This window comes from Sprattus sprattus (assembly GCF_963457725.1).
Source record: "Sprattus sprattus genome assembly, chromosome: 12".
NCBI lineage: Eukaryota > Metazoa > Chordata > Actinopteri > Clupeiformes > Clupeidae > Sprattus > Sprattus sprattus.
The window spans coordinates 6,977,439-6,994,694 of record NC_137910.1 but is presented as its reverse complement, the minus strand read 5'-3'; the positions used below and the strand labels follow the sequence as shown (position 1 = coordinate 6,994,694).

Genomic DNA, 17,256 nt, shown 5'->3' with positions numbered 1-17,256 from the left:
CTTTTCTGGCAAATTTCCATTTATTTCTACGCTTTTTTTCCCCCAGGTTGCACTTTGTAAACAAAGAACGATCACAGGCCCCGTGTCTCAATACGCGCTCTGAATTTCTGTTGACTTTTTCCTCCTGTGCATCTGAAATATAATGGGTCTGGCTCGATCAATTACCCTCCTGAATGGTGGCAAACAAAACAGAGATGGACCACTTCTCCACTCGCCTCAAAGGTCAATGTGCACAAAAGAACATGAAATATAAAAGCATTTTCAACTCGGCTCAATGGTTTGTGCCTTCAATTAAAGAAGGGTCATTTTTCGTGAAAACATAAAAAAGAAATTGCATTACTTTAAATCTTTTTTTAAAATCATAGAATAATCCAATAGGGATATGGTAATTGGTGGTGCAAACTGACTTGCATGTTGCATCATTTAAATATAAAAAGAGATGATTCATATGACAGATTATAATCATTAAGCATGATGATTATCGTGAAGTTTGTTTTAGTGTTTGAATTGCTTGCCTTCAACAGTATTACCCTCTTTGTGACAAGATAATAATAATATAACCTGTGGAGTCTGCTTTATCTTAATGTTCCAAGAATGAACCTCACAATAATCTGAACCTAAGAATGGAAACACTTATTTGGGATTTCACAATTCTTTTTATTGCAGGTTTACTGTTACACGTACAGGCCAGTATATGAACATATATATTCACTTCATTGGTTTCTCAGTCTCTGTCCTACATGGTTATGTTGCATGACAGGAGCAAAGAAAAACTGCTGATAGCCTTAAGAAATGCCACACTCCATGTTTCCCGAGAGGATTTAGGAAATGAGCATACATGAAGGCGAAGATAATGATCAATGTCTCACTGGTTTTAAAGCCAGGCTGACCTCCAGGACCCAGTGTACAGCTCAATCTTAATTACAAACACATTGGGCAGGAAATGAATAGAGGAAGACACCAGCAGGAACAGACATAACAACTTTCAAAAGTGAGGAATCGTCTGCCTAGGGACTAGCTTACTGGGAGACAAAAATGTTAATGCCAGAATGTTTTTGGTAAGAAAAATAGTCATGTTTATCAGTGGTTAAAGTGCCCAGGAAGAATGATCTGAAGTTAGTAAGTTAGTTAGAAAATGTATGTTTAAGCAACATCGACATAGTGCAAAGCTCTATATTCACTGAAAAATAATTCATATTTACATAAATGGCACAGTATTTATCATATCTTAATACTAATACTTTGGGACACAGTGGCTTAAAATAGCTAGGACTTGACGGTGGCTTGGGCAACCTTGGAGTGGGTTCTCCGGTTTAAGGCTTGACAGATGAATTCACCTGCATTTATGACTTTCGAAAGATTAACCCCCTGGATCAAAAAAGAAGACAGAAAAAAAAGGGAAGAATCAAATGAGTTGCACGCACATGTGTCTAACAGCAGGGGGTGCAACAGAAAAAGAAACACATGGCTAGGGATTAGAGGTAAATTGAGCTCTCAAAACTCCTCCAAGCAGTTAAAAGGTTAATGAGGCGAAACAGCTGTAATATGAGTGTACGGTAAGCCTAGCGTGATCAATGGGGGGGAAAATGCTGTTTTAAAGGAGACCGGACATGATCGAAAGGTTTGCCTGGGCGCAGGAGTGAATACCACAATCAATAACCTGCCTGAAACACTATAGTCCTGTTGTTACAAAGACTGAAGCGCCGGGTCTCAACACGTGGGTTGAATGACGTCTGTATAAATATATGTTCTGCTCAGAAGCAGTTTGCTTTTACAGCTGAAGAGGGGCATTTTTCTGAAATCTACTGGATTTTGGAAAACATCACATAAAAACATACGGTATATACTCCTCTATCTTCACTCTCTTTCTATGTACATACATATCTGACACGGTTTCAATCCAATTACAAGATGAGGAACATATTCATGATGTTGATGCTGTAATACTGTAAGCTATCATTCTATATTAAATACATTGATTATGACAAATACATTAAAACATAATTATACATTTATCCACTTGTATATCTTATGAGACAGGTGTGTTGTTTGGTGTTTCGCACCCCCCACCACCTCTGACAAAAAAGGACACAGGATTGATTTCTCAGGCAATATAAAGACACACTTACTGTCTCAATGCCCAGGCCATGGAGCATATAGACAACATCCTCGGTTGAAACATTGCCAGAGGCCCCTGGGGCGTATGGGCAGCCTCCCAGCCCCGCCACGGAAGAATCCACCACAGAAATCCCCATCTGCGCCGAGCACAACAGGAAAGGCTTTCAGTACCCACAAAAGGTGAGCTGGGTGTAAAGTCTCGCTACAATGCTATCAGTTATCCTTTATTATGATGTTCTGTTCCTGTGTGGTTTTGTTGCCTGAGAATGTGTTGCATAAATCAAGATCTTTTTTTCTCCTACATGGCTTTGTTTATTATCTGGCACTGAGGGCTTTTTCTGTAGGAGAATGGAGCACTACACTACCCAGGAGGCCTAATTATACAAGACAAGACTCAGTGGTGCTGCTGCTGCCCCAGTGTGCAGTTGTTACCATCTTACTATCAGCAGGATACAAACTGAAACAAACAAATTCAGTTTGACAGGACCTGAGGTGCTGAAGGGTCTGAAAACTTTCATACCTCCGTTCACATACCATGTGGATGATTTTCTATTAATATTAAACTGATAAAATTATACAATTGTTTGATTCTTCCTTTTAGTCTCTCTTTCAGGCCCTTCTCATGACAACCGACATAGAGGAACGACATACGAATACTGAATAAAACACACTGTGGTTTTTCCCTTCACGACCATTCCAAAACCAACGTGTATAATACTTCATCGCAAAAAACGGAACACTTCCACCTGAAGCCATAAAATAACTCAAATTTAATCCCACAGACACCATCCTAAAGCAGGGAGCACAATACCACAGTCTTCTGCTCCTGAATAAATAGCACGCCCACATATGAAAAAATAATCACCTGTAAGAAAAGGTCTGCCTTGTCTTTTTGAACTTCCTCAGATTCAATTTGGATTTCACCGTGCGTATAATCAGTGTAATTGTAGGATTTCTGCACACAGTGGGGAAACTGCGTTCGACTGTGTACCATAAGTGTCTGGCCTCCATATGAGGATTAATGATGCGTTGTAGGCCATTCTAGCACGCCTGAGCTTTTGTTGGATCGCGCAGCCAAATACTCTGAAACTGTTGACTTGCAGAGGTCTTGACTTTTTGTTCTAATCTTACAGCGTACCCTGACAAAACCCCATTCGACATTTTTCACTTGCATAAACAATGTTTTCACTTGAGTGTGTGAAGCGATGTTTTCATATTACTGTTTCTTGGACTTGAGCACATGTTCCTATGATAGGGCGCATGGGGAAGTTCATTGTTTTTCAGACCAGCAAATGCAGGTGCGCAACTTCACTTGTTGCAAGCAGGTAGAGGAAACTGTATGACATCTCTCTCCCAGGACCCTGGGCTGGGCTTTAAATCCATTAAGCTATTTACAGAAGCTTCTGGAATCCTTTCTCTTTGTCACAACAAATTATGAAGCCAGGCCTGCCTATTTTTCAGGAGCGTTTGCAGATTAGGATATCAGAATGTTTTCCACATGTCCCTGTGACTGTCTGGAGGATCTTAAAGAAGTTTTCCAGCTTCCGAGGCCGAGCCAGATGTCGGAGGATCCCACAGCAAGGTGAAATTAACGTGCGTATCCTCCCTCTGACCCAACGCAGTCGCAGGGATGGATGCGGAGCTCGAGGTCCTCTAACCCTTTGGGCAGGACCGAGCTCAAGGAAAAGTACAGGAGCCTGTTTGCCCTTTTTTTAAACAATGGTTGTAATTGGTGCCTTTTCTCGGGGACAAGGCCTTATTTCATATAGGAGGGCTGTCTGAGCAGGCTGTAATTGCTGTTTGTGTTGGCAGGCCAGGAGCGATCCATGTCAGTGTGCAGTGCACTCGAGATTTCCAGACCCTCGGTTTCATTAACGTCAGTTGAGAATATTGTATTGGGCAGACACTTTTGTTGTGTAAACACAGAGCGGTAATTTACCGCGTCAATCGCCTTGCAATCGAGACGCTAACGCCTAGCGACCCGGGTCGGGTTAGAGAAAGGGTCCGTTCTCCTGATGGAGCGGTGCCACTTGAGAATGGGGGAAACCTTCAACAGCTAGCCCGCTCCCAAAAAACTCCTGTTTCTGTTGCAACACACAGGGCCACTTGGGGAACAGCGGTCAGGAACTCCAAATTGCAAGTGTTCAATTAACTTAACACAGCCAAGAAACCAGATGTGGAACTGCTGCTAAAGGGCTCACATTCAATGAGCTGTGGCCACTGCAAAAAAAAAAAATGCTGAATTCTTGGGAAGGTTATGAAACCTCATTTTCAGTTTTTCTTTCTACAACCACAGGGTCAGGGTTACAGGGCTCTATTTGCCTGGCTGGCAGGCAATGCTGTTGGCTGGCTGGTACAGCACTCTGCAGGTGAACAAAAAAAGTTAGAGGGGAATGCCGCACCGCACTCCTTATGTTTTTTGTTTGCTTAGAGTCCAGCAGTTTAGCAGTTATGCTTGCGAACGATAGGTGTACTGACTCAGCTTTGGAACGTTCTCTGTATGTAATTGTACTGGAGGCTAGCGCGCTCAATGTGCTGACAACTTTCCGTCTTGGGACAGTTCCTCCCAGCAATAAATAAACACAGCTACCTCTATAAAACCACAGCCGTTCCCTTGTCCTGTATTTTTGGCCAATCAGTAGGTAGACAAAATATAATGAGTTATTTTCAAGAAAAGAAGGAAATTATAAGTCAGGAGTCAGGGCAGCATGAATACCCTCTATGATCTGGGAGCATGTGTGCATGCCAAGGTAAAGACCTGACTCCTTACACACAAATGACTCACTTTAAACACCTGGGCGGGATACTCTGCACACGGCCAGAGATGCACTGTGACATGTTGAGTGAGTAAGTGTACGTGTGTATATGTTTGCGTATGTGTGTGTGTAAGTGCATGAGTGTGTCAAGTGTGTGTGTTACTGTACTGTATGTGTGTGTGTGTGTGTGTGTGTCTGTGTGAGAGAGAGAGAGAGAGAGAGTTAGAGAGAGCGAGAGAGTGAGTGAGTGACTGAGTCTGTCACTGACTTAACTGTCCATAGGAGTAAAGCCCTCTATGGGGTCAATTTAGTGACAAAAATATGAAGAAGGCTGTTATAACATAACATATACCATAACATAATATATGCCATAACATAACGATAATAATGGCTTAAAGAAAATAAAAGAACCAAATAAAAAACAAAATGCCCTTTTTCACAATTTTAGCCAAGGTGAAAAACAATTAGTGGATCCGCTCCAAAATATAACGGGTTTTTCCTTGGCCCATGCTTCACCTCACCATGAAAGTTTCATGAAAATCGCTCAGGTAGTTTTAGTGTAATCATGCCGACAAACAAACAGGCAGACAGGCAACCAAACCAAGCCAAAAACATGAGCTCCTTGGCGGAGGTAAGAGGACAAATCAACTTTCTTCTCGAGACACACGACCCACCGAGCTGTAGGGCCACCTGCTGATTTGGAGCGTTTGCATTTGCAACTCGAAAGGTACTGTACGTGCATTTATTTTTGTTTTACAAGCGGAAAAACAATGCCCAAAGTCACTTGATCCACAAATGATGTTTTGCATTATTATATAGGCATGGCAAATGTGTTTTATTTATTTCCATTCTTTGTTAACATTTGTGGAACCTGTCCTGTATTTGTCATTTATAAGTAGCTTATTTGGTTTTGCAAAGCACATTGTGTTTGTTTGAGAGGTGTGTTTTGAATTCGTAAATCATGGTGTGCCTATCTGTAAGTTCCGGGGCATTTATAAATCACATTCTGTTTGATTGCAAATCGTGGGGCATTACATTGAACATTGAACATTCAGTTTGTTTCTGACAACATGGCAGCTTTCTAAATATTTTTGTCACTAAATTGATCCCAGACCCTTCATCCCCATCAAACAGTGAGATTACAGTCCTCTGTAAATCTCGGTGATAACTCTACTGCTGCACAGCTACCATTCATAGCGAGCCACTAAAAAAACGGGGAAAAAACATTTTATACGGCCAGAACCCCTTGTGTTTTCCCACGCCGAAATGAATTCATCAGGGCTGCCTTCCAGTTCCATTACATGTCCCGGTGCTACAGCTATTAAACAGGCGTGCCTGAGGGAGTGCTACACCTAATCTCACCCTCTCATAGAGTGCAATATTTTCCACTGAATGGCTCACTCGCTCATTCCCATGGCAACCAGAGGAACACACTGCGTCAATCTCAAGAGGGCTAATCTCCAGTAAGGCCAAATGTTTCTTCATCAGCAATCTTCTGAGGGCTAATTGAGGCCTGCGGAATGGTTGGTCAACAACCATACTGGATAATACATCTGAAAATGTATTTCAATGGTTTTTATTTCATCAGCAGTGAGGAAGATATCTTATTTCCGTGACTCTATTTGTGACAACTGTTTTTGTTCCGTTCAAAAAAGAAATGTTGTAATCATGAAGGCATTGCTACTGCCCTTGATGTAAGTAACCATGAAAAATGACACTGTCACGGTGGCATTTTCAAGGCCTGGGAGACCTCCTAGCACTGACCTTTGTGAGGATCTTTTGTAAAGATTACAACGCCAAACATCCTCTGGCTGTCTAGAGCCTATGTCTATAGCATACACTTGACTTAGAGCCCATGAGTCAAACTGTAGTGCAGTCTCAGTCATCAAATGCCAGAGAAATAGATTTTATTTTATTATTATACGTATTTATTTATTTATATTATTATTTTCTTAGAACAGGTTGCAACTTTTGAGAGCCCGTTTTTTTTTTGGTATCAGTGACCTAAGAGAGATTGCAGACGGATTAGTTTCATGCTGGAGAGAGACAGCGGTGCCTAGACACAGCCCCTGGGGCCGCTGAGGGTTGGGGGATGAGGCTTTACAGCTTCCTTCTTTAGAGGACTGGACTTCATTTTTGAAAATGTAAGGTACCTTTCAGACATAATTTCAGTGCTGTCCTAGTATCTAACCGGTAAATCTTTTTAGCTCTGTGAAGAGGATCCCAGTCACGTGGCATTGGAAAGGCAAAAGCCAGGCCTCTCTCTAGCCTGACCTGAAACTAAATGGATTACAATTTTTTTTTTTTTATAAATGACCCAAATCCTCAATCTGGTTAGCATATTGTTCTACCAGATGAGCTATAGGAACCCATAATTATAACTGATCATGAGTAGTAAAGTCTGTAAATACTACTACTTCTACTGACAGAGTGACTACTGTATATACACTTACATAGTAGATGGTGGGGGCTGCTAGTGTGTGATATTTTAAGTGGAGGTCCTTAATCTGGAAAGGTTTAAGAAGCCCGGAGTTGAGAGAGGCAGCCAACCCTGCAGTCCCCTGGAAGCAAAATCAACATTTGAGGGGCTGGACCCTGAGGGGCTAAGTGACATTTTGGGCTGCACTGAATGTCGTACATCAAACCTACATCCTTAACGAGATTTTCGTGCATTCAAAGTTCTTCCTCCGGGGATACAGATATGTGAATTTAATGCTGAGGATAACCAGTCAGATAAATTAAATGGAACAGTTTGCTTGTGATTTTTATAAATATATATTTACAATTCAATAGTTCCCAGCCATCAAAATGATTAAGTAAGAGCAAGAATCCCCAGTCTAAGCTTTTTCCCTGCGTAGCAGGTGGCCTGGCCAACACATGGAACATGGAAATGAGCCCTAGTGACTAGTGACTGTTTTTTACGGCAGAGATAGTGACACACACACACTCTGAATTCTATCTCTGCATTTTACCCATCCAGGGTAGTGATACACACGATGAAGCACACAGTGAAGCACACTAACCCGGAGCAGTGAGCTGCTTTTGAGCCCGGGGAGCAGTGATTTGGGTTAGGTGCCTTGCTCAAGGGGACCTCAGCCGTGGATGTGGGCATGGCCACCCTCCGGTTACCAGCCCGATACCCTAACCAGTAGGCCACGGCTGCCCCAGGTGTAGAGGAATTCCATCAGATTTTCCCGAAGGCCAAATAGATACTACACTGATTCCCCTTCAAAGAGTAAAGAGTGACTCACAAGGCTGCAGAAGTTCTCACTTCCAAACACTAACGAAGCAAGTTCATATTGTGTCCAGAAAATATGACTTAAAATAACTTGATCACAGGCTGTTATGCTTTGAACAACAGTCCTTGTATCAACTTCATCTAAAAGAAAAAAAAAGAAAAAGTGTTACCTGTTAATATCGACCGATACGCCATAATTTATCTTTGTTGTAATCAATCTAGCAGTGTTTGAATTCCAACTATCTCATGCGAAACAAAAAAATGTCCAGATGCACTTTTTGTCTTGACGTTTGCTCAACGTGTCCCACTGCAGGGTGGACATATTGATGTGAGTGTGTGTGTGTGTGTGTGTGTGTGTGTGTGTGTGTGTGTGTGTGTCTGTGCCTTGCAGAGCTGAATGAGCTTGAGACGGAGAGAGCTCTGGCCCTGTCTGGGGCCCTGGGAAGCAGCTCACTAGTAAGACTAGCAGACCAGCACGCCCAGCAAGACCTGTCTGGCCATATCACTGCCTGTCAATGGTCAAACAAGTCTGCCTCCGCTCACAAAGAAAGGCTCCATGAGATTAAACCTTCCCAGGCCAGGCCTGTGAAAGCACACTACATACTTTCCTATTGTGTTGCCTGTCAAGTGCAGGTTTGTACCACGGAAGCACACACACACACACACACACACACACACACACACACACACACACACACACACACACACACACACACACACACAGACACACACACACACACACACACACACACAAACACACACTCACATAGAAAACAATAGTCTGAAAAGAAAGGTACAAAGAGCATGGCATGTCTTTATCATGAACAAAAGCAGAGGTGACTCCAATCTGACAGGGTTAGCTGAATTCATTTCTTGCTCAGTTGGTGGTGGTAGTGGACTCCTGGCACCCAGTAATGAAAAGCCATGATAACATCTTTCATTTCCACCACGTTTTTTTGAACATGGAGGGGGGGTGGGGGGGGGGGTAAATGGCCGACTGAACTTACTCGGCTGTTATTATTTTCTGTGGTTTGCAAGAGGCAGCTGTGGTGAATCAGCCTTAATGCTGATTCACACTGAGGAATTTCACCTTGTCCCTGTTTCTCTTCACTGTTGTCAAATATGCCCAACATCATAATGTCTGGAAAGGAGTTATTTTACACGGTCGCCCCCAACAGCTGAGACAGCTGAAAAGAGTTCTGTCGTGCACGCAGATGTTGGCTTAGAATAACCCAATCACGTTCAGGAGGTATTTCTGTACGTACAAAAACACAGGCCTTCCTGCCGATCGTAAGCTTTTCTTATTAGCTAAACCTGTTTTCGCGAATCTGTAATTCAGATCACTCACAGCCTAATATGTGGGGAAACAGGATCCGAGGCGGTGAAAGAGGTATAACACAATTGCTTGTTTGAATTCAAATTAGCTGCTCTATGTCTCTTTGTAATCTTTTTTTTTTGAAATAGGACCCTCAACCATGACACCCAATTCACAACAAAGTGAGGGAGATTCATGGGTACCTTTGTGAAGTGCCGACCCCAGTTAGGGTTACACAGTTACAGCTGGAAAGAGATGGAAGAGGAGGAATTAGAGGAAGGGGAGTTCGGGCAGGCATATTACTAGAGCCTGGGGTTTTCCTTCCCCCCCCCCTCTGCCCCTCCGCCCCGCTTCACCCCCCCCCCCCCACCACCCCACCACCCCAAACCCCCGCCCGTCCACCATGTGTTTAGTAGTGGGTGATGAAAGGATAATTTTCCCCTTGCCCTTTAAGCAAAGCATTGTCACAGGGTTCAACAGGCTAGCGACAGACGAGCTGGGAGCCCCGCAGGGGCCTGGCCCTCCTCTCCTCCCACTCCTCTCCTCTCTTCTCTTCTCTTCTCTCCTCTCCTCTCCAGCTCTGGGGCTTTGTCAAGGCCGGAGCCCTGTCATATGAAACAGACACCCAATAGGTAAGCCTTTGTGTCGACCTCCTGACAGCTGTTGACCCGCCCAGCCCCCGAAGAGCATCCCTGCGCGGCCCGGGGAAGACAAACTGTGAAAGAGTAGCCACAAAGGGCCCTGGAGAGCTGATAGTGCCGCGTCAGTGGAGGCTCTGGGTTGTGTCTGAAACACCCCCGGATTGAAGGCTTTCCCTGAACAAAAGCTGGCGAATTGTACCAAAGCAAAGAGAGAGAGAGAGAGAGAGAGAGCGAGAGAGAGAGAGAAGGAGAGAGAGAGATAAAGAGAGAGAGAGAGAGAGGGATAGAGAGAGAGAGAGAGAGATAGAGAGAGAGAGAGAGAGAGAGAGAGAGAGAGAGAGACGATACCTTGATTCCCTGATTCTTACTATGTGTCCCATCCTCCCTTTCCCCTCTGATGTATCTTCGATATACAGTGAACTCTCTCTCCTCATATGCTTTGGCACTACTGTAGAACATTATGGTCATGCCCATGAAGTTTGAATCTGAATCTGAGTGATTGCAGTAGCGACTTCATGATATGTCTCAGTGGTGTGTGTTTAGCACACGTGAAGCAGGAGCTGGTCTGGTAATGACTGCGCCAGCCAGGCATGTTTTATGTTATTCAGGGGATTTTGAGGAGACGATTTCTCTTTTGGGGAGTTTTTGTTGCGTTTCTTTTTTTTTTGCCGCCGCTGTCAAGCCATCTCAAGCTCCGGTGTCAGGTTCCTTTTTAACCCTCCTCCAAATTGATGTTTTCCTTTTCACTTCTTTGCAAGGTCACGGGCAAATTTGGGACACCAAATCCCACATGAAGACTTTTTCCCCCTTCTGCAAATGCAATAACTACTAAAAATAACTTTATGAATGGGTCGTATGCTATTACAATTTCCTCACCTACACACGACTACAGCTACATAAAACAGAGCCCATTTCTAAAGGCAACACCAGCAATACGCAGACCCTCACCTGCAGGGCTATGAGGATGTTGGCTAAGGCTTGTCCATGAGTATCGTGACAGTGGACTGCCAAGGCACTGGTGGGTATTTCCTTCATGACGCTCTGTAGCATGTTAGCCATTAGCTTAGGTGTGCCCACACCGATGGTGTCACCCAGCGAGACTTCATAGCAGCCCAGATCATACATCATCTTCGCCACCTGAATAAAAAAAATGGAAAGAGTACATTTGTGGGAAAGCTTTACCACATTCCTATTAAAAGCCAAACCTATACATTTTTTACACTTATTATATAGTATTTGGACTTTATTTCGGGAAGCCTGGTCATTAACAGGATTCACCTTAGAGAAACAGAAGGAAGAATATAGAATTTGCTCACCTCAGTTACTTTGGCTGGTTCTATGTGTCCCTCATATGGACAACCGAGAACACATGAGACATACCTGAACATGAGAAAGAAACAGACAGTTATTTTGGCTCTGCTATGAAGACTTGTGTGGTCAGTGTTGAGAACACCCCCCCACCACCCGTAAAAAAACTCTGCCTAAAATGACGCTTTTATAGTCACTGTTGATGACCCAACACCCTATTGTAAAATGAATAAAAAAGAAGTTCTAGCAGTGCTGAGAGGATACTGTAAAACATTTGCAGTTGGGGAACATAACATTTGGTCAGTGTTGTTCATGTTGCTAAGTAGAGGCCACAATGTTGACCGTGGGAATGAGAAATGAGTCCAGGAAAAAAGAGAAGAAGTAAAACTATATGCACTTTCCATATGTGTAGGAAACGTTTACTGCTCGAACCAGCGGACAAACAAGTGAAAAGCTGAAAATGTTTCTCCTGGGCTCCTGGTTGTTAGACGATACTTCAGCTAGCTACCGGAATTTCCATGGAGTCTTGCTACACACTGAGAGGGTGTGTGTGTGTGTGTTGGGGGGGGGGGGGACTGCTTCTCAGTCTGTTTGAACAGTGGGCACTAAGTCCCATTTGCCAAAAGTAGAATATGAAACTGACGTGTGGCCTTGGGAAAACAAAATTCTTTCTTTTTTAAGATTAAAGACTGCTGCCACACAGGTTGACAAGGCATATTTGCTTGGACACATCTGGACTTGTACTTGCTACTGATACAAAGCACTAGATTTTGAAGCTGCAGGCATCTGGAACTTGACTTATTTATCCATTAACAAATGAGATAATTTCGCACGGCTTGTCCTCACTAGGTGCCCTGTGAGGAAATAACTCCCCCCCCCACCCCCCTCTTCCTCCAAAAAAGTATTTATGTTCTGTTTCATGCATCAATGATAGATTATGAGAGTTAAATTTGATGACATCTCTCGAAGTGAACAGTTACAAAAGCCGTTTTCAACAGGGACTGCAACATAAATAAATAAATATATAAACCTTAAAAAATACTGTAAGTTTCAGACCTAATTTTTGCATGCCAAGCTACAAAACGTACACTATTAAACAGAGGCGATGCCCAACAAACAGTGGCTCAGTACACAAAATCTGTCAAGCTGCAAGATTCACGGTGGTAGGGGGTTGAGCTCACCCCCGCACTGGTATGCCTGCCTGCTTGGCCAAGGCGATGACCTCTTTAAACCTCAGCATGCTTTCCTTGATGGAGCAGTTGATGTTCTTCTTGCTGAACGTCTCCGAGGCCGATCCAAAAACAGCTACTTCAGTAGCCCCCGCCTTAACCTTTCAGATGTGGAGACCGTTGGGAAAAGGATATAAATCAGTCAAGCTAAACATTTACTGATCAGGGCAAGGCTCTCCACGTGATGTAAACACACCCATTCAGCTAAAGGTTAACAGAGGAAAACTAATTTTAAGTCAGGACATATGTTGTATATAAAGGGTGATAAACATTTAAACAAGTGACAAACAGTTGTTAATAACTCCAAAAAGGGAATGTCATGGCATAAATAATAAACAATTTTGCTCACAGCAGCCTGGTAGCCTCGTAGGTTAGGTGTTAAAACTGGATATTTGACATGAGGTGACTTAGTAATTCCTTTAAGCACATCAACATGGTCAGCCATCTACGGGATAGACAGACAACATATAAGGGTTAATGTGTCCAGCAGAGAGTTTGAATTATTTTGAATGCACAATACATTCAATTTAACTCGACACAAAGGTAATTTGTAAATCTACTTGGCTCACTCATAACTTTAATCCATATTCATGAATCACACATATTTGTAACATTTAGGATTGACACAAAGGAGCCCAAAACAGCAACTTTAAAATTATCTCATAGAACTATTCTGAAAACATCTGCGTGTTTGATGCATAACTCAAATGTCTAAGGTACAGGTTGTGCTCGCCAGTCTCGCGGAGAACAATGAACGCCTCGTAAATCACTCAGCGCGTTCTCCGCGCGCACCAAAGAGGGCCATTACCTGCGGTACCCACTTAGAGGACACAAAGCTGGTGGCCTCAATCACGGGCAGGCCCGTTTCGGAGAGCATGTTTATCAGCTGGATTTTGACCTCTGTCGGCACCATTTCCTGTAAAGACAATGACACTGAGCTGGTCTTTGAGGATCCAGTTAACAGGAGGTTCAGAGGTTCCCCTCCGAGCATCTGTGCAATTCAGCTGCTTTGCGTTTGCAATTGCAATAATTTACTGCATTCAGCTGCTGCGTTTATACCTCAAAAGAGGGATTTCTCCAAATCGCTGCGTGCTGTTACTCACAAACCTTAACACTGTCATCATGTCCATCTTGAGAGTTACAGCATTACATGGTTGTGGGAATGATAAAGATATGACTTACTCCTACTAAACTTATAACATATGAGCCATCTGGTGGGACCATGTCGTGTTTCCTATATATTTCAAGGTCGGTTTATGTTCATTTCATCAATATAGTATTTGAAGGGAAAATGTGAACCATATGTTTTCAGTAATCATTGAGAAAGATCCATTTTGTCCTATTTTCATGAACCAATAGCCTATGTGAATTGCACTACAAACCATTCTTTGTCTTTTCCTTTGAGAATAAAGCCTCCTTTCTTCTGACCCTGTGTGGTATACTGTACTTAACATTGCTGGAACAGTGGATCTTTCAGTAAATATTAATTCAATTTTAGACTTGAAGTGTGCGCAAAATGGTAATCCATCTGAAAGCACTGTGTTTATGATGAAAAGAGGTTTGAGGATATAGAATACCTTTTCATTTTGCAGTCCATCTCTTGGTCCAACTTCAACAATTTTGACCGTTTTGGGGAATTCACAAATGGCACCATACTGCAAATGACACAAAAGAGCAGGGTAATGAATGTGTTAACTGTGTTGTATTTCATTTTATGGAGAATCTAACAGTCTGTAAAAGATGCATAGCCTACTGTATGCAAAGTTTCCTGTCAAATGATGCATTTTACCGTGTGTGAGTTGTAAGTCAAGACACTTTTGACATTAGACTTTCTGTTGCCAGACCATTCATAATTTGCCATGTGTCTGGAAGACATATTTCTCCCTTTCAACAGTAACACTTTGTCCAGCTTTGAGCTTTGGGGGTATCGAAAGGAGGAAGCTTAACATTTCTGTTAGTACATTTGGACAGCAATAAACCTTGACCTTGAGAAAGAAAGAAATACCCTACTGAGATGCTACCTAATGTTAATGTTGCATCTGTTCTAATTCCACTAAATCAAACCGGGCGAAAGTAGGGGAGTTAACGGGGCGTTCACTAGAAGCATTCCCCGCGAATGACAGTGGAAAGACCTTAGCTTGTGGGAGTGGAAGAGGGGCCTTCCTCTCTCCCTCCTGTAAATCAACCGGGCGCATCGTCTGAAAGCCCTGTCTGATTCATCAGCTATAAGTCATCCATAATTTACATCCTCGTCTTGTCATGCTCGCCTTATTTTAAGTAGCTGCATCACACCGAAAAAGCCAGCTGTTTCTTTCTCGTTCTTCTCTTTACGAAGGTATCTAGCCTTCCCCATCCGCAAACTATAAACAATGTGAACTGCAAGCAGAAGCCCCAGTTCTATGTATAATGATATCAAACCCCACCCCCGCTCTAAGTCACATGTGCGATACATGTGCTGAAGCATGCAAGAGTCCCCCACCTTCTCCTCTTGTAGCCAGCGAGCCAGCCAAGGGTAATCCTGCGCGAGTTGCTCATAGCTCAGACAGTGCTTCACCGCGGAGGGGATGCTACCCATCGGTGAGGCTCCCGACAGGTTCTTCTCCTCGATGCGCTGGAGAAACCCCTTTCTGCCGCGGGAGCACCTGTGGCAGTGGCGTTCTCTCGAGCTGTGAGCACGGTCACGCGTTTGCTAAGAGGCAACGAGAGTCGTAGTCAGGCCTCGCTGGCAGAGTAAATCACATCATGATAGAGGGTGACTCAGCGGTTACCATGGCGGCAGCAGCATCCTCGCCTTTGAAGGGATATAGAACGAGAGAGAGAGAGAGAGGGGTGGGGGAGGGGAGCGTCAGCAGCGTGTCATTAAGGAATGGGCTGTGAGCTGCTGTTTCGTCTGGATAAGATTGACACTGTTATAAACGACTCACCGAGCTGTGAGCTCCTGGCGGGTATGTTTGAGCTCTATGGGGATTCAGCACCAGAGCAAAACACAGAAAAGACTGGCGGCAGGACGCTTGGCTTGTCCAGCTCACCTAGCCGTTTCTTTCTCGGCGGAAATAGAAGGGGTTCAGGGAAACATTCGGCCTTGATTGATCTCCTGTGACTGAAACAGCTGAAGGTTTTTTCATTGCCAGGCTTGCCACTGCTGCCAATGTCAACTGCGCTGTGTAATAGAATCCCTCTGTGAGGCTGGGGCACAATTTACTTGTGAAAGAGCCATTCTTCCTCGCCCAGATGTTAACAATAGAGAGGCTTAATGAAGTCCTAGTGCTGAGTCCTCCTATGACAATAACCTGGTGTGCAGGGGAGAGATATTTGCATCCCATTCAGGCAAGGGCAAGAAGCTGGTATGACCAGGTTTCTTTGTAGAAAGGGTATCTCTCATTCATGGGCTGTCACCATTTTACAGTTTAATATTCCCCCCTATTGAGAGCACATTCCAGACAATTTCTATATGAAAGAAGCTGCTTGAGGTAAATCTATAGCAAGTCCAATTTGAAGGCTGTTTGATGTTCCTTGAAGTGCTGGAGAAGAAAGCGTGAATGGAAGGAAGAATTCAGAAGAATGTTGCTGTCGCTCACAATGACTTAATTCACCATCCTACTATGAGGCTTCTCATCACATGACATCTTTTTTTAAATATTAGGATTGTAATATATTTAAATTTTGCTCTAGAATACATGAAGTAAATCAGTCTACCAATGGAGCTGTCCTGGTGTAAAAAATAGCCAAAGATGAAGGGGATTCATAAAAGAGATACCTGACTTAATTAGCTGGCTCTCACTTTTTGGGTCAGCTTAATGCCCAGTAGGTCTATGGGAGGCCTGTGCAAGTTTATGGTGTAGTGCATGGTCTCACTATAGCCTCACAAGTGCACCATACACTGGAAAGGCAATCTCTGAACGCTGTTCCTCTTTCAAAAGATGGTTTTATAGCTCGGTAAAGAAAAACAGGAAGGCTTTTAGTGTGTCAGCGTTTTTTACCTGTGGTCTTGTAAGTGTGCATGTTAATTCTAAAGTTTTAATCCAGTATTGAGAAGAGCTTGTTTAATGTGTACAACAGATGGTTTGTTTATAGTCACCATGTTTGATATGTTCTTGACAAGACAGTGTGAAAAGATATCTCAGGAGTCTTCTGGAGCTGAACATCAGTGAAGACAACCTGGGATTTATTTATGCGCTACTTACTTCTGATGAGCAGTCCATAATATCTCAATTAATCATGTGGATTTCTGGTCTGTGAAACATTCTTATTTTCTCTCATACGATGATAATAAATGTTTGCCACTCCTTTCCCTTTGCTAACAAGAGGGAAAAGAGTATAGGCATCTGAAGTTCCCATGAACTGATACCAATTACAATTGCGCTCACAAAATGGTAGAGCAGGTTTCACTTAACTGTTGCTGCCAGATAATAAATTCAATGCTTAGCTAAATTCGGGGTAAATGACATTAAAATCATAAATCACAGACCTGCTCTTGCCTCCCCCCAACCTTTCTACTTCAAGTGCAGATCTAATCAAGACCATTGTGCCAATAAAAGAGTGAGACTGTGTGCTTTTTATCTTTAGGATGAAACAGATGTTAAAAAATACACTTTATAGGGAGCAGGTTTCGGCATGGCATCAAAGACGTTTTAGGCCATCAGATAAATAC

The 17,256-nt window shown here is 43.2% G+C and overlaps 1 protein-coding gene across 1 annotated transcript; it reads right to left on the bottom strand.

Moving 5' to 3' along the window:
- Window positions 1–1,266: 1,266 nt before the first annotated feature.
- hmgcll1 (3-hydroxymethyl-3-methylglutaryl-CoA lyase like 1) lies at window positions 1,267–15,180 on the bottom strand (the record flags this gene model as incomplete). The annotated part of the gene is made up of 9 exons (XM_080848484.1): window positions 1,267–1,368; window positions 2,130–2,255; window positions 11,017–11,205; window positions 11,385–11,448; window positions 12,558–12,706; window positions 12,955–13,050; window positions 13,414–13,521; window positions 14,183–14,260; window positions 15,085–15,180. 9 exons carry the CDS (start codon window positions 15,178–15,180, stop codon window positions 1,267–1,269), a joined length of 1,008 nt encoding a protein of 335 aa, XP_080704610.1.
- Between the last annotated feature and the right edge of the window lie 2,076 nt (window positions 15,181–17,256).